This window comes from Moschus berezovskii, chromosome 15 (genome assembly GCF_049115385.1).
Source record: "Moschus berezovskii isolate FMDL1 chromosome 15, NW_MosBer_1.0, whole genome shotgun sequence".
Classification (NCBI taxonomy): domain Eukaryota; kingdom Metazoa; phylum Chordata; class Mammalia; order Artiodactyla; family Moschidae; genus Moschus; species Moschus berezovskii.
The window spans coordinates 42,111,783-42,135,656 of NC_142474.1; the positions used below are offsets into that span (position 1 = coordinate 42,111,783).

Below are 23,874 nucleotides of genomic sequence, written 5' to 3' on the forward strand. Positions count from 1 at the left end.
TCCCTGTCTGGAGGCGAAAGCTGCTAATTGTTTCGTTTCGCATTTTCAGCATCTGCCGGGAGAGAGCAGACTCTGCCACTTGCCCGGCCTGCCATCCCCTCAGGTGACCACTCTGTGGCGTCTAGGGCTCTTGGCACAGAACCTGTCAGACGTACAGCCGAGCACCCCATCTGGCTGCCCCGGTGTCCTTGCTGCTCAGACAGTCGTGCCCACACGCTGCCTTGAGGACGGGTGCTGCGGTGACCGCCACTCCTTCCTACAGCAGCGCCAGGAGCATACTTTCTTCTTCTCGAAGATTCCAGGTGGAACCTCTCAGCTTGGCACCACAAACCGAATGCCTCCACCAAGGTTTCTGGCTCTAATTTTAAGGGCACCTTTTCCCCAAGCTGCAGCTCTGGGCTCTCAGAGGATGCTGGCAGGCCAGAGCACACAGGGACGAGGGGTGGGGGAAATGACTAGAGCCTCCCTTACAGAACACCTTGAATGTTTCTTTTTAAGTGGGTGCGTGGGTTCTCAGATGCAGAGAAAACCCACATCTTGGTTCAGTGGCCGTTCTGTGTCCCTTGTAGGAACAGGAAGTGCCTTGTCTGCTGAGAGGAGCTCTGTTCAGCCTCTGAGCCTCAGTTTCTCTGTTTGTGAAACTGAAAACTAATCCCCCCCTGCAACTGCATCACAGGGCTTTCTCAAGAGGATCAAATTTAATCAGATTCAACAAGCTGTGTATTAATACAACACTGAAACTGCTTCCCAAATGAATGGTGCTGAGGGAATACACGCATGCATAAAATGAGATGTTGTTCTCAGAAGAAATGGAAAATGCAGAGGAAGGTACACTCATGTCAGCGAGCAGGATGCAGGGCTGAATTAGTGATCGTGAGGCAACCACGGCCCCGGGATCGCTGTCTCCATAGCAGGCTGTGCCCTTGCTGGCCTGTGCCCACCCTGCCCCCAAATGATGAGGGTCCATCACACGCTTACAAAGGGAAGAACCCAGCCCGTGCTTCTGAGGATGGAGACGGTAACCCCTGGGTGCAGGGGCTGTGTCTTCTGAACCTCCTGGTACCTCAAGCCCAGCAGAGTACCTGGCGCAAGCTCAACCTCTGAGCTTTTTTTAACTATGAAGCAAACTAGACGCACAGTAACCAGTATAACAGTTTGAGAACCACAGCCCCACCCTCCCCCACCCCGCTTGCTTCCCGTCTTCTTCATCACCTAAGGAGGAGTCACTACCATTTAGCTTTTCCTCCTTTGAACCAGGTCTGAATGGACGTCAGCAGGCATCTTGGGGACGTGTGTTTCTGCTCTCCGCCATATTGAGACTCAGTTAACGTTCCCTCTGGGGCAGGACTGATGGTGGCGGGTGCAGTCAATGCTGCTGTGGGGGCAAACACCCTGTGTGCTCAGCCGAGGAGGAGAGAGTTGGGAGCCCGCGGGAGCCCGAAGGCCAAGCTTGGCAACAGCTACACTGCCTGGACCCTGGAGGGTGTGCCTGTCTCAGCTAGGTGCCTGTGTGGGTGGGGCCGGGGGGTGTGGAAGCCCAGGGCCCCGACCAGATGGTGTACGGGATGCTGGGGTATCAGCAAGGGCAGGGGCAGGGACGGACCTCCTGGGGCCAAGGCCTGAATCAGTCCCCGAGCACATGGCTGCCCCCCACCTTTCACCCTCAGAGGGGGCCTCCACTCGGAGTGAGGGCTAAACTGCCCATTCCCAGGTCCCCCAGTGAGCTCCGCGTCACTGGTCACGGCATTTCTAGGTGGGGCTTGTCCGGCTGTCTGCTTGGCCTGGGTCGTGTCCAGGTCCTCGGCCTTTTCCCATCTAAGACCTTTCCAGGATGCATGTCCACCAGATACAGATGGACAAAAACTTCAGTGGGCCTGGTCAAACTAGACCGAGCATATCCCCAGATCTGACCTCCTTCTGCCTTGGTCCCCTGAGGGCCCCTCGCCATCCTTGTATGTGGTAGGTGCTCAACAAACTCCTGTCCGGCAGCCCTGAGATGCTACACCTCGGGTCCGGTGCCGAAGTGACTTGGAAGGACCCAGAATAGATATGTCCTGTGCTGACCTGCTGACCCGCGTCCAACCTGGTTTTCAAACCCCCTCCTCACTCTTCTGGGAGAGGGGGAAGGGATGGCACCCCACCAGGGCAAGCTCTGGTCATAGGATCTGACATCCCAGCTATGAGCTAGGGGTGGAGGCGTGTGGCCCCAGGCCACCTACCTGAGCCCGAGGCCAGGTCTGTCCCGTCCTCGCAGGTGACATTGAGGCCAACGGCCTCCATGATCTCCATTTCCGTCTGAAACTGTGGATCTGACGGTCCTGGCACAGGACTGCTGTGGGTATAAAACTGAGTCTACTTGCCACGCCCTCTTCAAATGTAAGGCTCGTGTGATTTTTAGAAGACCTGGGATCTGAGAGCCCCCAAAATGCCAGATGGAGGGCTGGTTTGGGAGTGGGACCAGCTGGGCTTCTCTTTGGGCCTGGGGAACTCCGTCATGGGGTTCCACGTTTCTCCCATATGGGCCAACGTGAGGGCTGGGGAGGCTGAAGTGGCCTGAATCTGTTTCTGACACTGTTGTTGAACACTGGTCATTTCCAGCTCCTCTTTCACAGGCCCTCTTGAGTGAGAAAATGTAGCTGAGCTGGGAGGTTTTATAGCCCTTCACTCACCTCATTCCTGGGGCAAGAGCTCTATCCACTAGGAAACTCTGCTCCCAAGGCCAGAAAACACACACCTTATAGAATGTGCTGGGGCCACATCCGGGGAACAAAAATATTGCACTAAGTGACTGAGAAGGTGCTCAGTCTTCCCCAACTTGTCCCACCTGTGAGGAGCTGGAGCCCAAATACAGATTCTCTGGTGAAGATACAGACAGCAGCCCAAGTCACTGTACGCTGTTCAGCTGAGTCATGGGCTGGACTTTGGTGCCCTCAGGAGTCACAACTGAAGGCCTGAGGGAATGGAGAGCCGCGTGTCACGCCAGGATTTTGTGGGAACCCCCACCAAAGACTTGCAGGTATTTTATCTATCGTCTATCTACCTATCATTAAACTGGCCCCAAATGACCTGATTCCAGTGAAAGCTCAGGTCCTCTAGAGGCCATGGGGCAGTGAATATCCTCCCTGGTGTTTCCATGGCCCCCATCGAGCACCTTGAATTCAATCAGTCTCTGCCGGTCAGTAGAGTGCCTGGCGGAGGCGGAATTCAGATGCATGAACCTCTCTCTCTCTGGCAGGGAAGTGCAGCCCCCCTTGCTGGCTGCTGGTGGGAAGTGCACCCCTGGGTGATGAGGATGCTGGGCTGTGGTCAGCTGAAGGGACAGTCAACTTGGTGGCTGGGAGCTGGTGTAGAGGCAAAGAGGAACCGTGGCCCAAGGCCAGAGCAATCTGGAGGCTGCTTGCTGCTGGGTGGGCGGGAAGCCAGAACCATTTCAGACTAGTATACCTGCCCCCTGGAGAGCCCGGGCCTCCCCCTACCCCACCTCTGGGGATGTCCACCTGGGGTTTCTCCTTGGAGGTCCCCACATTCTGCTCCCATCAACCCAACCACAGTTCCTGATCCCCATGCTGTCTTCTCCATCCAGCAAATTCAGTCAAATCTTTAGAGCCCGAGGGGCTTCCCTGCCCTGTGACTCACTCAAGACACCTGCAGGGAGCCCCACTCCCAGGGGTCACCACATCCTACTGTGTGGGGCAGCTGTACTTGCCCTTGTCATCCACCTTGGAGCCTGTGTTAAAGCTGCGGCAGGCAAACCCCACCTGTCGTTCCTCAGACGCCCGGTGCATCCTCACCCACGTGGAACTCCAGTCCCTTCCCGTGGGTCAGCGAGATGACAGATTCTTTACTTGAGTTGCACCCTTGTCTAGTGGGGAGCCAGTTGTCTGCAGGCCCAGGTGTCTGTGGGTTTGGCATCTGCCTTTGCTTTGCAACCAGGAGCAGAATCTTCAGGGGGTGAGAATCCCAGGAGGTAAGACCCCTGACCCTGGGGGGAAGCTCAGCTGATCCTGAAGACCAGGGAGGGGCTCTCAAGAGGTCAGGGGGAGTCATCACAGCCCAGGCCTCACGCCACTTCTGGTGCCAAGGTCATCGACCGCAGAGCACCGATGTGAGCCTGGTCTCTAGTTGGTCAGAGATGGGACAGCTGCCTTTTGGAGAGGTCAGCCTTAGCTCAGGGTCTGAATCCACACTTAATGGTTTATTGACAAAGTGGGTCAACAGATGTCAACATCCGTGGCAACAAAGGCAGGTGGACTTTGAGGGGATGAAACAAAACTCTCTTCAGGGCTGGTGCTGAAGCCAGTCTGCAGGGCCCCTGAGGGCTCCTACAAAGTCTCAGGGGCCCCAGAAAGGCAGCTTAGTGCAGTGGCCACTGGGCATTCATATCTGGAAGGGACAGCAGCTGTTGGTCAACGAGAAGGCAGTCCATGGATGATTTAAAACCCCGAGTCTGCCCCAAATGAGAGGTGGCCTCTAGTATCTGGAGAGGTGCAGGATGATTGTAGAGCTGAGGGATGGCCTGCCCGGCTCTTGGTGTCAGCGGGCCCTGTTCCCAGGCAGCTGTGTGGCCCCACTGCGGTGTCTCTGGCAAGTGCTAATGGCCCAGTGACTGAGGGGCGTGGCTTCTCCCGCAAGTCTCTCCTTGGGACCCAGGCTCGTTCCCTGGAGAGAGTTGGAATAACTGGGCAAGCGGGGAAGCCTGGTGAGGTGGGGGCACCTAGTGGGGGGACACCTGGTGAGGCGGGGGTACTTGACTGGAAGGGACACCTGGTGAGGTGGGGACACTTGGCTGGGGGCGGACACTTGGTGAGTTGGGGATACCTGGTGAATCAGGATGCCCAGGGAAGCAGGGGAGAGAGGGACCTGGGGCAGCAGGAGACCAGCAGATCACAGGTGTCTGCAAGGATGTGGGAGGGCCTCACTCATGCGAAGATGACATTTCCATGGAGGTCACCTAGGCTCCTGCCCGCCCTGCCCCACTCACTCCACCACCACTGCCAGAGACATGCTGAGAACATAAACCAAAGTCTTTTCAGATCCCTAAGAGTCCTGACCCACTAACATCTGGGCCCGGATGTGATTTCACTCTTTGAAAACCACGGCTGAGGCCATGTGCCATAGGAGGGGTGACGGATTAAGATCTGGCTGTTCGGGGGCAGCCTGACTTTGCTGTTTCCGGGGAGTGTACCTTTGGGGAGATTACAGGCGCTGGTCTCCATTGCAGAAAGGGTTTTGACAAGAATGCAGTGAGCTGGCCAAGGGGAGGCTGTGCCCTCAGGGAGACCAAGGAAGTGGCTTCCACCAGGCACTTTATGGCCTGCAGGGGCTGCCGGGGTGGGCCTATCCTCGCTCTACACCTGCCATGTAGGTGGTGCCAGGCGCATCACCTTCTCTGACCCTCAGCTCTGACTCCCACCCTCTGGCGCTCTCAGGACTCTGTGGGGAAAGGGCTCAAGGGCTGGGGTGAGACCTGCCTGGGCGGTGCCTGTGGAGGTCGCCGTGATTGCAGGTCAGCTTAGGTCTAGGGAGGCAGGTGGCCTCACACTCTTAGAAGATGGTGTGCAGGCAGCAGCGACTGACACAGTCCCCTCCCCGGCAAGGCCGAGGGGGCCGCGGGGGCCACCCTTAAGTGAGCTTCAGGCCACACGCGGCCGGTCATCTGTTGTCCTCTGATGGCTTGGCCCTGACCCCCACACCCTCAAGGCTACAAGGCACCGTGTGTGGTCATGGTGCTGGCCCTGGGAAGGCCTGGAGGAGATGAGGGTATGGGGTGTCTGAGCGTTTTAGATGGAGGCTGAGGGGAGAGAGGATGGAGGTGTGGCAGCAGCCCTGAGGGGAATAGAGCCCCCAGTGATGGCAGGGCGGGGGGTGAGAGGGACATAAATCCAAAGATAGGCAACTTTGGGCACTGCTTGAGTGAAAAACAGGTGTTATAGGACAAATACAAAGAAGAGCACTTCACACAATGGCTCACGATGAATGAACTGGAGAGGCTAAGTTGAATGGATGGGAGGATGGCACCAAGCCTGGGGATGGGTCCTCAGGGCCTGTGACCACCCATCTGTGCACCTGGCAGCCAAACCTGGCCTCCAGCCTGCATTCACCAGCATCCTCTCTCATCATCCTCCCGGAGAGATGAGAACAAAGAAGTGTGCCCACCTGCCCAGGATCACAGCTAAAACCTGGGTTGGTTTGGTCCCAAATCCAGCCTCTCTCATCAGGTTACTCCAACTCTTCCAGAAATCTCTGGGCTTCTTCCATATATCCTGTTTTGAGTGTGGTTGGTTTTTATTTTTTTGGCCATGCTGTGTGGCATGTGGGATCTTAGTTCCCTGACCAGGGATTGAACTTGTGCCCCCTGAGTTGGTCCATGCTGGTTGGTGGACCAACAGTGAAGTCCCTAGGGCATGTGTTTGGAGCATCCATAGATACAAATGCCTGATGGATCTCAGTTTTGACCGAGGAGGACAGTGCTAATAATTTTCAGAATGGGCGTGTGCTAAGTCGCTTTAGTCATGTCCGACTCTTTGCGACACTATGGACTGTAGCCTGCCTGGCTTGCTGTCCATGGGATTTCCCAGGCAAGAATAACTAGAGTGGGTTGCCATTTCCTTCTCCAGGGGATCTTCCCGACCCAGGGATCGAACCTGTGTCTCCTGCATTGCAGGCAGATTCTTTACCATTGAGCCACCAGGAAGTGTTTAAGGTCGACGAGAAGAGCAGCAGGTGAGGGGATCAAACCTGATCCCTTATCCCAAGACTGTGGTTCTTAATTTCCACTGCACCCTGAAATCACCAGGCTGCACCCCTGATCAATCACATAAGATTTCTGGGGCTGGGACCCAGGAAGCAGGGCCGTCCTAAGTGCCGTGGGTGGAACACTGCCCTGGAGCGATGGCCTCTGCATGCGCTGAGGTATCAGGATAAAAATATTTACGGACACGTTCACGTGGGAACCTCAGCGCCTGGGGACACTGCGACCCCCCGGTGCCCTCAGGACACCCCGCTGCTGCTCCTGGTTGCTCTGCAGCCACTTTAACAACACGGTGAAAGCTTCAGTGAAACCCAAGGATTGAAATTAATCAGAAAGAAAAGGTCTAAGCCAAAAAAAAAACAACCTAGAAGATAATTTTTGTTAAATAATGAACACTCGTGAAACAGCCATGAATGGTATTAAAATGTCTGTGATTACTTATTTCTCAGCATTCATCTGATAACTGAAGCAGCAGGAAGCAATAGTTGCACTTAAAAAAATGACAAGAAAATAGCTATTCATTTAGTCGTGTCCTCAGTAAGATCACTAGTGTCACTGTCCTCACCAAGGTGTCAGCAGGTGGGGAGAAGCGTACCCCGGGGTGTCCGCGGCTCCTGGGCCTGGAGTTCCTGGAGCAAACCTGGGTCCTCTGGGGAGGAGTCTGGGGAGGGGCCGGCCTGCTCCTGGCCCCAGATCAACGAGGACCCCAGGACTGCATATTGCTGCGTGGTGGCTGCGGAGGTGGGACGTGTTCCGGAGGTGGCCTGACATTCCTCGGCCGGGGACAGCATGGAGGGAGCGACGTTCTGGGCCTGGGGGTGATTCTGGTTTTGCTTTCTCAGGGCTGGACTCGTCTGAAGACCCGTGACAGCTGGGGGTTCTTCCAGCAGCTGCTCTGTCTTTCCCCCTGCCTGGCCTATTTTCTTCCCGCAGGGAAGGTGCGTGGACGGAGGGGGCGGTGCTGCCAGTGGAGTCAGGCAGGGCCACCGGCAGAAGAGCATGTGTCCCCTGCCCTCTTCCTGTTGCACCATATTCCAAAATAAATAAATAAATAAATGAACACATGTTCCTGTTTGTCTGTTGCTAATGCTCTGGCATCCTGGGCACTGGCCATTAATCCACCAGGATCCATGCGGAGACAGACTTGAGGGTCAGGATCTTTGGAGCACCCACTGGGAATGGGTCAGCGGTGCCCCATCTGTCCCAAGCTCTACACAGTGCTGTGAAAATGATATGAAAGGGTGAAAACAAACGGAATCCATAAATCCCAGGGCTTCGTGGCGTCATTGGCGATGACTTACACTGTAACAGCCTCACATAGGTGTATCTCCGCCTGTGTGTCCACCCTGGCCAGCCCTGCTCCTCTGCTCCCCCACACGACTGGCCCAGGCTCCTCGTGCACCCGGGAAGCTCATAGGTGGTTGCTCTTGGAGAGGTAGGCGATGAGGGCCACGGCCACGCCCACGTAGATGCCGGTCCCTATGGTGATGGAGAGCACGGCCAGGAAGAGGGCCCGCCGGGAACTGGTGCTGGCCTGGTGGAAGTCCCCCTTGGCCACGGCTTTGTTCGTCTGCAGAGGGAGGAGGGAGAAGAGAAAGGGAGCTGAGATGAGCGAGGGGAACAGAGAGGGGACTGGCCGATGGGAGGCCATGCTCGCTCCCAGCCTATGGGAGGGGAGGCAGAGGTGCTGTCACTCACCACTGTCCCCCGCCTGCCCTGCATCCTTGCCCTGCAAGGCAGGCAAAGCTTAAAAGAAAGAAAGCGAAGCCCAGGGATGCCCAGGCTGGCAGTGGTCAGCTGAGCATCAGCCACTGGAGTCCTGGGTCTCAGGCACCAGGATGGAGAGTGGGGACATTACAGCTTGGTGCCTCCTTCTGCCCGGTAGACACTCGGATGATGGTTCTACAGTGTGTTCACACTCACCTCCTCTAGTCCTTACAGCATAGGGGCCCACAGGGAAGGAAACTGTAGTTCTTAGACCTGGAGAGGAACCTGCTATCTAAGATTGTCCAGTCTACTGAGGATACTGAGACTGCACTCCTCAGCCAGTGGCCAGGGATATGTGTGCCCCATGCCCCCTTCCCGCCATGGAGGGGGTGGTAAATTCACCCACTGGGCAAATGACTCTGGGTGAGACCAACATCTCTATTTCTGGTCACCCAGTTGCACAACGACACGTTGGTTTCACTAGATTTATGTTCTGCGGGGTCATGAGTTGGAGGGGAGTGTGGAGGCTTTGGGTGTTGTGTTGGATTTGGCCTTTGTGGTGTTGCCCACCTCCCCACCGCCAACCCTGTTCTCCTTGTCCCCTTGACCAGGGAGGCACTGGGCTGTGGGGACCGTATGACATCATGGGGGGCCAGCCCCCTGAGTGATGGCTGGTGAGGGTGGAGGCCCCCCAGGGCAGGTGCCCCTGGAGCCCCAGGGAACGGCCAGGAGGGCTGACCCCAGGCAGGGGGCAGGGGAGTCCTCATCAAGGCAAAGGTGGAGCCTGCTCCCCAGATGGGACATCTCGACTCCCTCAGGACCCATCTCCAGAGACTGGCCTCTCACCAGATCCCACTTCTGTGTGTGTTGCTTGTATGTCTACATTTTGTGGGCAGGATGGGAGGTGGCATACTGTTTACTCAAACAGTAAACTTGATGTGGTCAGAGGGCAGACTCAGAGGTCACTAGGAAATGGCTTTCGGTCCTCCACGGTCCTCCCGCACCCAATGAGATGTCGGCTGGAGAAGGGACTCCTTTCTTCTCTAACTTCTGGATCTTGAGTTTTTACGTCTTCTTTCTCAATCTGGGGGCTTGGAAGTGAGCCTGGGGACTCCCTGTGGATGATCTTTGATGAAGTGGAGTGAAGGGAACACGGTGGGAAGCTCCCAGGACAAGAGTGACCTTCTCAGGACTCTCAGTGGCGAGCCATCCCTGGTGGCATGCCTCACCCCAAAGGGGCAGACCCCATGGGGGCAGGCCAGGGGTGGGGACAGACCACTGTCCCAGGAATGGCTCAGGTGTGCCCCACAGAGTACATCATAAAAGAACAGAGCTAAATGCTACCCCTAGAATGGCTCCAAGGGAAAGAGACACAACGGGAACCCACACTCTCATTTGATCCTGTTGAAAGTGTGAATTCCTGTAGATGGAGAAGAAAACAAATGAGAAGTTGAGGCTATTGTCATTAAATTGATTAAGGAGGAGTAAGCTTGTGGGCTGATTAGACTATTTGGGAAACGGAGCACTTGTTATAGCTGGATGTATAGACATACACAAGACACAAGAGTTACCCCGTCGTCCGCCCTCCCCGGCAAGCGCTCAAGGGAAATGATGCATTTGTGCACCAAAGACACCTTCAAGAATGTCTGTAGCCATACTGACCACTGTAGCCCTGACCTGGAAGTCATCCCAACATCCAGCCACAGCAGAAGAATAGAGAGCAATGGTACCTGATGCAGTGGGCTTCCCAGGTGGCTCAGTGGTAAAAAAAAATCTGTCTGCCAAGGCAGGGGAACTCTGTTGTGATGGAGGTGCTTAAGTCTGTGCCACCCAGGCTGGTGGCCACAGTGATGGAGGTGGTTAAGTCTGTGCCACTCAGCCTGGTGGCCACAAGCCACCTGCAGCTACAGGGCAGTGGAGTTGTGGTGAGTGTGACTGTGTGTTTTTAATATCATCTGATTTCAATTAATTAAAATGTAAATAGCCAAATGTTAGAGGCCACCTTGTTGGGAAGCAGACACCCAGAAGAAATGAGCAGAGGGTCCCATGGGGAGCAGGGAGGAGAGGAAGCCCAAAGGAAGGGGGCAGGATGAACCCGAAGGAGGTGGAAACCCCGTAGGGTTGGGTCAGGCATCAGTGCTGAGGAGCTGGGGGGGAGTGTCCCTGCAACAAGAAACTGTTCCACATACACATCTGCCTCTGCCTTTACCTGTGAATTTGTTTGGTGGCTCAGTGTCAGGCGGAGATAATGAAACAGAGGTAAGATAAAGGAGGCTGGGGTGACCCTGTGATGGGGGAAGGCCCATGAAATCTGCAGATGATGGGGGCTTTAGGACCCGGGCGTGGAGTGGGCATCCCGGCCGGGGTCCACTGGCCTTGCTCACAGATGGATCTCTCAGGGGCTGATGCTGGTCTCCAGGTCTCAGTGACATGAGGCAAAGCCCAGAGCTCCATTCCTGCTGGGTGATACCTCCCCTGACCCCCCTATCCCTGGGAGACGATGCTCCCAGGGTCTGGCACTGGACTGACTTTCCCACAAGCTTTTGCCAAAATCCTCATTTCCTTTGGCTAAAAAATACCTACTGCTGTTTGAGGTTCAGGAAAAACATGACTTTCTCTGTAATATATCCCTGCTTTGATTTCCTTTCTTTTTTTTTTTTTGGATCACATGGGTTGGGGGATCTTAGCTCCCCGACCAGGGTTCAAGCCTGGGCCCTGGCAATGAAAGCATGAAGTCCTAAGTGCTGGACCACCAAGAAGTTCCCATTGCTTTGTTTTTCTTATGGTATTTTGTATTTTTATTATTAATGTTATTTCTATGGTCTCTTATTTTAGGAGCAGGAACTGCTAAGGTTGGATGAGTCCACATCCACATGGCTCTCTGCTTGGGTTGAGGGGCCGGGTCTAGGCACAGCTGGGACAGACTGGGCAGGACACAAGGCTGGTGCCAGACTCCCACCTCCAAGGTGCGTGAGGGACGCACTCTCTGCCTCCCAACCATCTCTCTGGAAATTTAGAGCACGCTGGGTACTTTATGGCTCATTTTTCCTCTAGCACCAATATCTGTCGGGCTGGATTACATTTCTTTGCATTATCGCAAAGCTGATTTCCCTTATTTATTATTGTCTCCCGCTCGCTGTGCGCCGACGGGCACTTGGAGCTGCGTGGGAGGAGGAGGCGACCGTGTGGCGCTTTAACAGGCTCCTTCGGGGAGGGAGACCCTCTGCAGCCACGTCTCACTCAGCCCCACACACACATTTCTTATGTGTGTTCAGTTCCATGTGCATTGCTATGACTCCTCTCTCCTGCTTTTATTTATTTATTTTTAAAATTTTATTTATTTTTAACTGAAGGATAATTGCTTTACAGTATTGTGTTTGTGTCTGCCATCCATCAACCTGAATCAGCCATAGGTAGACATATGTCTTCTCCCTCTTGAACCTCCTTCCTACCTCCCTCCCCATCCTACCCCTCTAGATTGCCACAGAGCTCGGGTTTAAATTCCCTGAGTCATACAGCAGATTCCCATGGGCTATCTAGTTTACACAGGGTAATGTCTGTTTCCATGTTACTTTCTCCATATATCCATATAAAGCAACTTTTCTATTTTAACGCATTAAGAACAATAAACCTTGTTAGTTAGGTCTGAATGGCAGACAGATCAACTGTGAAACAAATGAATCCCCCATGCATGAATGAAACCTGATGGGAACACAGTCCCCCTCTGCAAGGCCGCCCCCCAGTCTGGCCTTGGCTTGGGTCACAGATGGAACCAGGGCGTGGAGTGGACATCCTGACCGGATTCCACTGGCCTTGCTCACAGATGGAACCTCTCAGGGGCTGATGCTGGGCTCCAAGTCTCAGTGACACGTGGCAAAGCCCAGAGCTCCATTCCTGCTGGGGGATACCTCCCCCAACCCCCCTACCCCTGGGAGACGATGCTCCCAGGGTCTGGCACTGGACTGAATTTTCCACAAGCTTTTACCAAAGGAGGGGCTTCCTATAGCATCTGAGGGCCCCTGTCATCAAGGTCGTTTTGTAGGGAACATGACAAAAACATCAGCAGGAGCAATGGCCCCTGTGCCGTCTTGTGTGGACGCCTGAGTGGCCTTGTCTCCATCCTTCATCCTTCAGCTGAGCTTGGAGGAGTCCCAGACCTCATGCTCCTGAGAGGCACCCCACTCCCTGTGCTGCTTTTCCCTCCCCGCAGGCCTCTCCCCGTGCTGGTCACGGGGCCCAGCCGGACAGAAGCCTGCCTTGGTTTTCCCTGGTGACGAATCATTATGAACTCATGCTTAGCTTAATATAGGCACAGATGGATACATACAAAAATAATTTTATAAATAGACTATTTCTATATACAAAGATGTTGTTGCTGTTCAGTCAATAAATTGTGTCCAACTCTTTTGTGACCCCATAGACTGCAGCCTGCCAGGCTCCTCTGTCTGTGGGATTTCCTAGGCAAGAATAATGCAGTGGGTTGCCATTTCCTTCTCCAGGGGTAGACACATGTATTTCTACATACAGAACTAATAACATGTGAGTATATACATGTGTATTTCCTAGATCTGTTACCAAGAAAATCCAGAACCAATGACACCCCAGTAGCAACAAGCACACCCAATGCCTAGATTGTGGTTTCTAAAACCATTTTTCCAAGAGAAGGGACTAGACCTCTGTGGGGAAGTGGCTGATTTTACAACTTGGGCAGGAAATATATGAGATGATCCTGGGGCGGCATTTTAGAGTATAGGAAAGGAAAAATACTCCAAGATCAAAAGGAGAGGGGCATGTCAGGGGGACATAGGAAATTCTCCTAATAGCCAAGTGACAAAACATTGGGTTGTCTGAAAAGTTCACTTGGGTTTTTCTGTAAGGTAGTATGGAAAACCCAAATGAACTTTTTGGCCAACCCAATAATGTAGTATTGGATTATAAGTCAAAGTGTAAAATAAACATCCATACTGATATTTGGTATGGATGTTTGATCCATACTGATAATAAATGATCAGATGGATCAGTTCACTGGAGAGAAGAGACAAATCTTCCATACAGACAAATTCCAAATCATCTAGGTAGTTCCTCCACCTTCAGGGTAGTAAAGGACAAGCCCCACCCATGGACAGTGGGCGGCACAGTGACTTCTTAGTGCTGATGATGAAACAGAGAGGGGAGGAAGAGTGACCTCAAGGTGGAGAAACCCGACAATCACAACCCCGTCCAGGTGACCAAGGTCAGCATCCTCAGTGACAGGTCATGTTGATGGGGTAGAGCCCTGACCTTCACCTCTGTGCTTCTCCTCCCCAAACCCGTAACCCTAGTCTAAGCAGGAGGAAAGCATCCAGCAGCATCCCACATTGTACCCAACCAGGGCTCCTCGCTGCTGTCAGTTATCAGAAACAAGGGATGCCTAAGACATAGTCACAGCCCAGAGGAACCCAAGGAGGTCTGACCACCCAGTGCTGGGTGGATCCTGGATGGGACCTTGGGGCAGAAAGAGGGCACCAGGCAGCTGCTATGGCAATCTGGACAGGGTGCTTAGAGTACGATGATGTGGTAACCCCCCTGGTCATCACCTGGGACAGATGAGCCCCACGTGAGATGCTGATGAGGAAGCTGTCAGTTCAGCACCACCTCTGTCCATTTCCTGCAGAGCTAAACTGGCCTAGGATAAGCCATTTAATTAAAAGGCAGGGTATGGACAGGGCAGGTGAGAGGCCTGACAGGTGCATTTTCCCTGGGCTCCATCCCTGAGAGCCTGGGGGAGGCGGGGAGCTTGGGACAAACGTACCTGCTCAAATCCAGCCCTGGTGGGATCTTGCTCAGCCCTTGAACTAGTTACTATTTCTCTGAGTGTCTGGTTCTACTTTCTTCCCTAAAGCAGGGTTATAACACCTGTCTAGTGGGTATGTGATGATGTCAGCACAGGACAACCTGACTTACTGCTCTGCGGTAAGAATCACACAGACAATTTACTTGCCTGGCCTCATTTCCTCCTTCCTGACACCACAGAGAATGACTGTTGTTAATATTGGTTTCCATGAATATACCTTTAATACAACAATGAATTATGAAGATGTTCAAACACACAGAAAAGGTAAAAGCTCAGCTGAAGGATGGAGGATGGAGACGAGGCCACTCAGGCGTCCACACAAGATGGCACAGGGGCTGTTGCTCCTGCTGATGTTTTTGTCATGTTCCCTACAAAATGACCTTCCTGACAGGGGCCCTCAGACTCCATAGAAAGCCCCTCCTTTGGCCAAAGCTTGTGGGAAATTCAGTCCAGTGCCAGACCCTGGGAGCATCATCTCCTGGGGGTAGGCAGGTCAGAGGAGATTAAAGATCTTTAAAATCCAAGAGGGGAAAATCAGACCTTTCTCTTTAAATACCCCTTGAGGACAAGAAAAATTCTTCAGAACAAAACCACCAGAGCCATGAGTTCTGGATTTACACTTAATCCACCATTTATCTTGCCAGCTGCCCTTTGGCCCCCCAGCTGCCTTGGCTAGTCTGTTGGTTTGTTTGTTTTCAGCAGCCATCACTTTTGCATATATTCATCCAGTGGTGAATTAGAAAAACATATATTTCTGTTTTTACCTCCCACCATAGTTCTGCTTTAAACACAGGTGCACGTTTATCAGTGATTGCCCTTCCTTTAAACAATCCACTTTTGCATCTGCAGCCAGAGGTGAGGGCTACCAGCAGGGTCCTGAAGCCCTGGGGGTAAAGTCTTGGGCCATGGGCGGCAGGGCAGTTTTGCAGTCCCACTGGGATTGCTGTTCCCTTGAAGAGCCTGTGTTCCCAAGCTAGGTCAGGAGGGTTTGTTTCTCAGCCCTTTGATGAACGCTGGCAATGGCTTCCACCTCCTGGTCAAGGGAAGGGAAGGGAGGGCAGGTTCTGTCTTCTCACTCAGGAAGCCAACCTCCCCGAAGTCCCCTCTTCTCCGTGAGTGGTCGCACTGGGAGTCTGGTTCCATGTCCAGCTCTTTGGCCACGTCTTTTCATAGTGACCTGTGGCCACCTCTCTGCCCAGTCCACAGCCTTCCCCATCCGCCTGGAGCAGGGCTTGCAGTCCCTTCCCCTCCTATGAGATGGCTGGCTTGTCCCACTGCATCCTGGCCTCTCTGTCACAGCCTGTCCCTCTTGGCCTGTCCTGGAGGTGCTCAGCTGGTGAGCCCTGCCCTGCTGGTTGCTGGATCTCTGGAGAGTGCCTGCCAGGGGGACATGTGCTCTGTTTTTTGCTGGTTTGTTTTGTTTCTGGAACACCTGCTTCTTGTTCCCTTGATTTGAAACTAGTGACTTGGTTGGTACCACATCTAGGAGGGAAGCATTGGAGAAGACTCACCCCATGGCCGGAGCCCAATCATGCTGGGGTTTTCTAGGTCAGTAAGAGGGTTCACGAAGAGGATCCAAGGGCCAGATGGGATCCTGAGAACAGACCTCTCTGAACTGGCAGGCTCACCTTACCCATCTCGCCAGCATCGTTGCTTGTCTCAGGGGAGAGATTGTTAGAGTGAAAGAAAGGGAGCGTGGGGGGACTCCAGGAAAACCCTGCTCTGGGTAGAAGGGGTTTTACATTGCCTTATATTCACCTAGAACCAGACATCCTGGAATGTGAAGTCAAGTGGGCCTTAGCATCACTATGAACAAAGCTAGTGGACGTGATGGAATTCCAGTTGAGCTATTTCAAATCCTAAGAGATGATGCTGTGAAAGTGCTGCATTCAATATGCCAGCAAATTTGGAAAACTCAGCAGTGGCCACAGGACTGGAAAAGGTCAGTCTTCATTCCAATCCCAAAGAAAGGCAATGCCAAAGAATGCTCAAACGACCGAACAATTGCACTCATCTCACACGCTAGTAAAGTCATGCTCAAAATTCTCCAAGCCAGGCTTCAGCAACACGTGAACTGTGAACTTCCAGATGTTCAAGCTGGTTTTAGAAAAGGCAGAGGAACCACAGATCAAATTGCCAACATCTGCTGGATCATTGAAAAAACAAGAGAGTTCCAGAAAAACATCTATTTCTGCTTTATTGACTATGCCAAAGCCTTTGACTGTGTGGATCACAATAAACTGTGGAAAATTCTGAAAGAGATGGGAATGCCAGACCACCTGACCTGCCTCTTGAGAAACCTGTATGCAGGTCAGGAAGAAACAGTTAGAATTGGACACAGAACAATAGACTGGTTCCAAATAGGAAAAGGAGTTTGTCAAGGCTGTATAATGTCACCCTACTTATTTAACTTATATGCAGAGTACATCATGAGAAATGCTGGGCTGGAAGAAGCACAAGCTGGAATCAAGATTGCCGGGAGAAATATCAATAATCTCAGATATGCAGATGACACCACCCTTATGGCAGAAAGTGAAGAGGAACTAAAAAGCCTCTTGATGAAATTGAGAGAGGAGAGTGCAAAAGTTGACTTAAAGCTCAACATTCAGAAAACTAAGATCATGGCAGCTGGTCTCATCACTTCATGGGAAATAGATGGGGAAACAGTGGAAACAGTGTCAGACTTTATTTTTTTTGGCTCCAAAATCACTGCAGATGGTGATTGCAGCCATGAAATTAAAAGACACTTACTCCTTGGAAGGAAAGTTATGACCAACCTAGACAGCATATTAAAAAGCAGAGACATTACTTTGCCAACAAAGGTCTGTCTAGTCAAGGTTATGGTTTTTCCAGTGGTCATGTATGGATGTGAGAGCTGGGCTGTGAAGAAAGCTGACTGCCGAAGAATTGATGCTTTTGAACTGTGGTGTTGGAGAAGACTCTTGAGAGTCCCTTGGTCTGCAAGGAGATCCAACCAGTCCATTCCAAAGGAGACCAGTCCTGGGTGTTCATTGGAAGGACTGATGCTGAAGCTGAAACTCCAATACTTTGGCCACCTCATGTGAAGAGCTGACTCATTTGAAAAGACCCTGATGCTGGGAGGGATTGGGGGCAGGAGGAGAAGGGGATGACAGAGGATGAGATGGCTGGATGGCATCACTGACTCAATGCACATGAGTTTGGGTGAACTCTGGGAGTTGGTGATGGACAAGGAAGCCTGGCATGCTGCGATTCATGTGGTCGCAAAGAGTCAGACATGGACTGAGCAACGGAACTGAACTGATATTTAACTGGTATCACAGGCTTCCCTGGTGGCTCAGATGGTAAAGAATCTGCCTGCAATGCAGGGGACCTGGGTTCGATTCCTGGGTTGGGAAGGAAATAGCAATCTACCCCAGCATTCTTGCCTGGAGAATCCCATGGACAGAGGAACCTGGAGGGCTGCAGTCCATGGGGTCACAAAGAGTTGGACACAACTGAGAGATGAACACAAACATGTGAGACACACATACGCACTGTGTTCCGGGTCTGCTCTGTACCCACGGGTCTGTTCGCTATGTATATGGCAGCCATGTTGTGTGTAGCGGGTGTTGTGGGTGCTAGGCCCAGACCTCTTGGCAGGCCAGTGCCCCCTTCCAGCTGCAGTGCATGGCCAGCATCTCTCAGGGGGCACTGGGAATGGCCTCACTGCTGGTCCAGGGAAAAGCACCTTGAGACCCACCACAATGCTTGGTAAAGTGGGCACATCCTACTGAGCTTTGGGGCTCCATCTAGGATGATGAACTAGAAGTGAGTCAGCAAAGTATCTGGAAATGCGCCCTCTGTAAGGACCAGCCCCGACATCTATGCCTGTGCCCCCAGGGGTCCCGAGCTTGCTGGTGCCAGGGACACCACCAGATATTGGCCATAAGTGGGCAAACCTGGCCTCAACTGCACTTCAGTGTGTGCTGCCAGGGCCTCGGGTCAGCAGCACATCATCCTCAAACTCAATAGCAGAGGAGCCCATCCATTCAAAGTCTCACTAATGAACCAAACATTGATTTCCACCTTTACCATAATCTACTGGCTCTTTTTAGGTTCTTAGGAAATCTGTTCAATGAGAAAGAAAAAAATAATACCACTTTTCCCCTTATAATAAATAAAATTGCCTGACTCCTGGCCAGGGTATTTTGGGGTTGCAGACAAAGGGACACTAGGGTGGCAGTGGGGTAGGGGCTACAAGTTGAGTGGCAGAGCCCGGGGTTGGCAGCCACTGGTGGATCCACACACAGTGGAAGGCCAAGACCTCATGTTTGTATGTAGGGCTGTGACATCTGTCCAGACCGAAGGAAAGGTATGCTGGGTCTGTCTGGAGGTGAACTCGCCAGGCAGACCATTTCCAGGCCCGCCTCCTTGGTGAATATTTACAATGGCAAGGAGCTTGCTGCAGGCCCCCGAGCACACCATGTTCACATTAACTTTGGCCCATCCCTCTCTCCTGATTTCCTAGTGGGGGATGAGGAGCAGAGCAGAAATAAGAAGAACCACCAGAAACGATGGGAAAGATTGTTCTGAGCTGTGGATGTTGATGGCAACTTTACTGACCAAGAAGAAAATAAGAAACGTCACAAGAGCCCTGGTGTACACTCCAGGGACTTCCAACATGCCATGGCTTCTCATGGATTCATTCTAGAAGGAGGGAGATGGTCGTGAGCCCCTGTCTCTGGAAGCCCGGGCATCTCTCCCAGACCCTCGTCCTCTCTCGGCTGCAGGAGACCTGCTTTCTCCTGGAGGCACTGCTGTTTGCTGCCTTCTTTCCCCCAAACACTCGTGAACTATCTGAAGAAAAGGGCAACGTCCTGCCGCTCTTCCCAGGTCACTCCAAATGTCAGTTTGAAGCTACCCACACTACATCTCAAGGGCTTCCCAGGTGGCTTAGTGGTAAGGAATCCGCCTACCAAAGCAGGAGACTCAAGTTCGATCCCTGGGTTGGGAAGATCCCCTGGAGGAGGAAATGGCAATCCACTCCAGTATTCTTGCCTGGAGAATCCCATGGACAGAGGAGCCTGAAAGGCTACAGTCCAAGGGGTTGCAGAGTTGGACATGACAGAGACACTGAGTCCATGGCACACTACATCTCTTCCTGGGTTTCCAGCCTTCCTTGGCTTCACAGACACAGGCTCCCAGGCCAGCCTTTAATTCTCAGCCTCACCCCGTGGATGACACAGGGTTGACTGTGACATTCCCCAGTAAACCTTCTCCCCACTCTTCAGGAGCCTCAGTCGTTGCTCTTCCGGACCTCTCTCAGGGCTCCATCTTGCTGTCCTCTATCTCTGTGGAGTCTTATTCTTTGTTGCTCTTTATGGCTTTTCCCTTGAATTTGGTGTGTCTAGTAGCAGCAGCAGTAGTAAAATCACTGCAGCTGATTGCTTCGGAACCACCTACCTTCTGGTCAGGAGATTCCACAGCTTGGGGGTTCTAGAAGCAAGTGGTGCTAGGAGTGGTTCCAGGAGTAGGTGGTGCTCAAAACTGGTCCTGAAGGCTCAGAACAAGGGGGCTGACCCCCACTCATGGCCCCCATCAACACACAGGCTGGGAAGAAGGGCCATGTGGGGCTCCACAAGGAAGATGCTCCACCCCCCCAGACGCTAGGTTCACAGCTGGAGTTTGCTTCAGAAGAGCCCTTCAGTTCAGTTCAGTTCAATCGCTCAGTCGTGTCCGACTCTTTGCGACCCCATGAATCACAGCACGCCAGGCCTCCCTGTCCATCACCAACTCCTGGAGTTCACTCAAACTCATGTCCATCGAGTCGGTGATGCCATCCAGCCATCTTGTTCTCTGTCGTCCCCGTCTCCTCCCACCCCCAATCCCTCCCAGCATCAGACTCTTTTACCAGTGAGTCAACTCGTCGCATGAGGTGGCCAAAGTATTGGAGTTTCAGCTTCAGCATCAGTCCTTCCAATGCAACCCCCAAAAGCTTCCCACGAGCCCTGGCAGCTGGGGATTTTTCCATCGGAAGGGGGCTGAGCAGCTAAGGATGGCTTGGGAGCTGGAACAGGAACGATGTGTCCACGATTCGCCCACATCCACCGCCTTCACTCAGCTTCCTGGTTCCCAGTGGGGACTGCTCCTCTCTCATCCGAGCGCGTTAAGTACAAATGATGGAAATGGTTTAATATCCACATTGTACACCCAGGACATGAATAAAAGATCTAAAGATACACCACAGCGGAGAGCACTGTTCTTCCATTTTTTTCTCTCTACCTCTGCCCTGAGCCTGGAGGATCTCCGTGCCCAGTGATGTGAGCACTTCATCCTCTGCGAGCATGTACATCATTGACTGGGGGTCCCGCTCCTGGGGAAGATCTGGAGTCCTGAGGGGCCCCCTCCTTATGATTCCTTCACCTGGACATCAAACACAAGCTCACAAAGGTCCCTTCCACTTCGGGAGCAAAGTATCTTGCTGATGAGAATTGAAAGTTTTCCCATTTCTAAGGATGAAGATGAAAACCAGGGTCAGCTCCAGGCATTGGGATTGGGGAGATGTCACACTTTTTAGCTGTTGGAAGACCGACCAAGAGAAAGACTTTGTAAGAGCACGGAAATGCCATCTTGCTCAAAAGACTTTAGGATATGGAGACGCCTGAGTGTCCTGGCCACATGTAGACCCCATCCCAGTTACATAAAAATGCCTAAGACGGGCCCAGATGCTGAGAGCTAGTCAAGGTTTCCAGGTAATACCAATATACAGCCAAGGAGGGAACCATTATTTGCACAGAGAGATGGCAATTCAAGGAGAGTCAAGTCTCCTTGGTTTCAAGGAATTGGTCCATTTCATCTGGGTTATTGAATTTATGGGCACAGAACTCTTCAATCTGTTGAAATCTCTTATTCTTCTCTTAAAGTCCAGGGCATTAGTATTGACTATATTTTCTTTCCTGGTACAGGTAATTTCGTTCTTTCTCTATTGGTTAGCCTGGCTAGCAGTTCATGAATTTTATTGACCTTTTCAAATTGCATTGATTTTTTTTCCTTTTTGATTTCTTTCAAAGAGCTGGGTTTTGATTTTGTTGATTTTCTCTGTTTTCCCATTTTCAGTGTTAACTGATTTCTCCTCTAATTGTAGCTAATTCCTTCATTCTGTTTGCTTTAATTTACTCTTGTTTCTGTAACTTAAGTTGGCCCCTTAGGTTATAGATTTTAGATCTTTCTCTTTTTCTAATATATGCATTTAATGCTACAAATTTCCCTCTACGTACTGTTTTAACTACATCCCACAAATTTTAATGTTTTATTTTCATTTAGTTCAGAATATTTTTAAATTTCCCATGAGATATCTTTGACCCATAGGTTATTGAGAAGCATATTTTTAAAGTGTCAAATATTCAGGAAATCCCAGCTATCTTTCTGTTATTGACTTCTATTTTAATTCCTGTGTGGTCTAGAATGAACTTTACATTTTCTTTAAAGTTTTTAAAAAATCAATTTTTATCAGAGAATAGTTGCTTTACAATTTTATGTTAGTCTCTACTGTACAGAAAAGTGAATCAGCTATATGTATACATATAACCTCTCTTTTCTGGATTTCCTTCCCATTCAGGTCATCATAGAGCACTGAGTAGAGTTCCCTGTGCTGTACAGGAGGTTCTCATTAGTGTACTGTTTTACGCATAGTAGTGTATATGTGTCAATTCCAATCTCCCAATTCCTCCCACTCCTCCCCTCCTTTCCCTCTTGGAATCCATACATTTGTTCTCTACATCTGTGTCTCTACTTCTGCTTTGCAAATAAGATCATCTATATTATTTTTCTAGACTCCATATGTATGTGTTAATATATATTTCACAATGTTTAAGCGCTGTTTTGTGGTCCAGGATACAGCGTATCCTGGTGAACGTCCCATATGCTCTTCGGAAGCATATGGATTTGGTGGTGTTGGCTGACTGACAGAACTGTTCAGGCTGTCTATATCTTTACTGATTTTCTGTCTACTTGATCTATCAAGTACTGACAGAGGGGACTGAAGTCTCCAACTATAATTGTATCTATTTCTTCTCTCAGTTCTGTAGTTTTGCCTCATATCTCAACTCTGTGATTAGTGCATTCACTTTAGTTTACAATTGTTATTTCTTCTTGGAGAATCAATCCCTGTATCATGCAACATAACCTGTTTATCCTCAATAATCTGCCTTGTTCTAAGGTCAACTTTGTATGACATTAACATAAGATACTCCAGATTTATCTTGATTTGTGTTAGCATAGTATATACCTTTCCCCATATCGTTGCTTTTAGTATTTACTTTCAATCTGTCTAGGCTTTATATACAAGTTTCTTTAAATGTAGACCACATATAGTTTACAAGTAGACAGCATATAGTTGGATCTCGTTTTTTAAAAACCAGTCTGATAATCTCTGTGTTTTAACTGGTGTGTTTAGACTATACAAATCATTTAACACATAAATGATTATTAATATAATTGAGGACTTCCCCAGTGGCTCAGCAGTAAAGAATCTGCCTCAGTGCAAGAGCCACAGGTGACACAGGTTCGGTCCCTGGGTTGGGAAGATCCCCTGGAGGAGGGCATGGCTGCCATTCCAGTCTTCTTGCCTGGAGAATCCCATGGACAGAAGAGCCTGGTGGGCTACAGTCCATAGGGTTGCAAAGAGTTGGACATGACTGAAGTGACTTAGCACGCGCGCACACACACACACACACACACACACACAATATAATTGAATTAATATTTACCACCTTTGTATATTCTTGCATTGCTTTATTTCTTTTTTCATTCTTTTCAGTCCTGTCTGGTTTTAACTGAGCATTTTTTGATTCCATTTTACTTCCTCTATTGCCTTATCATTTATACTTCCTTTTAAAATTTATATCTCAGCTGCCAAGCCTACTATTTGAAAAACAGCACCATGTTGTCTCAAGTATAGTGCCGGTATCTTATGATGGAATATTCCCGAAATCATTCCTTTCACTCTTTCAAAACCATTGTTACTTTTCAACTTTTACATGTTCCCTAATTGCCAGAGCATGGTTACTATTACTGCGTTTTTTCCTATTATTGCTTTAAACAGGCAGCAATCTTTTAGATAAATTAAGAAAAATAAAAATTATATCTCACTTTTATTTATTCACTTTCTGCTGTTCTTTTTTAAATCAATGTAGATCCAGTTTTCTGACCAATATTGTTTTCCTGATGCCTGAAGAATTTGAATATTTTTCTAGACCGCAGGTCTGTTGGCACTGAATTCCCCCAGTTGTTTTTTTGAAATCATTTTTATTTATCCTTGACTTTTGAAGGATATTCTCCCTGGATATACGCCCAGGTTGGCAGGTTTTTGTTTATTTGTTTTAGTCTCTGAACACTTTCAAGATTGAGTTCATATTCCTAGTTATGCGGATTCTGAAGAGAAGTCAGCCACAATTTTTTTTTTCTAAAGGAGGGATTTTATGTTTTCAATTTATACTTATTTATTTATATGGCTGTGCCAGGTCTTAGTTGTGGCAGGCAGAATCTTCCATTTTCATTGCAGCATGCCGGATTTTTAGTTGCAGCATGAGAACTCTTAGTTGCGGGCTATGGGATCTAGTTC

At 50.7% G+C, this 23,874-nt stretch overlaps 2 protein-coding genes across 8 annotated transcripts in view; one reads left to right on the plus strand and one right to left on the minus strand.

The window, feature by feature from the left end:
- The window catches only part of APMAP (adipocyte plasma membrane associated protein), a 91,156-nt gene extending 84,065 nt beyond the window's left edge, over window positions 1-7,091 (plus strand). For all 7 annotated transcript variants that reach the window (XM_088844022.1, XM_088844017.1, XM_088844020.1 and 4 more), the window contains one exon: window positions 50-7,091. The gene's annotated coding sequence lies outside the window, so the exon portion shown is untranslated. The remainder of the gene's footprint in view (window positions 1-49) is intronic.
- A 285-nt stretch (window positions 7,092-7,376) lies between these two features.
- SYNDIG1 (synapse differentiation inducing 1) overlaps window positions 7,377-23,874 on the minus strand; it is a 56,466-nt gene continuing 39,968 nt past the window's right edge. Inside the window, exon 3 of the mRNA XM_055430984.2 lies at window positions 7,377-8,321. Coding sequence (XP_055286959.1) covers window positions 8,163-8,321 — 159 coding nt within the window. The 3' untranslated portion in view covers window positions 7,377-8,162. The remainder of the gene's footprint in view (window positions 8,322-23,874) is intronic.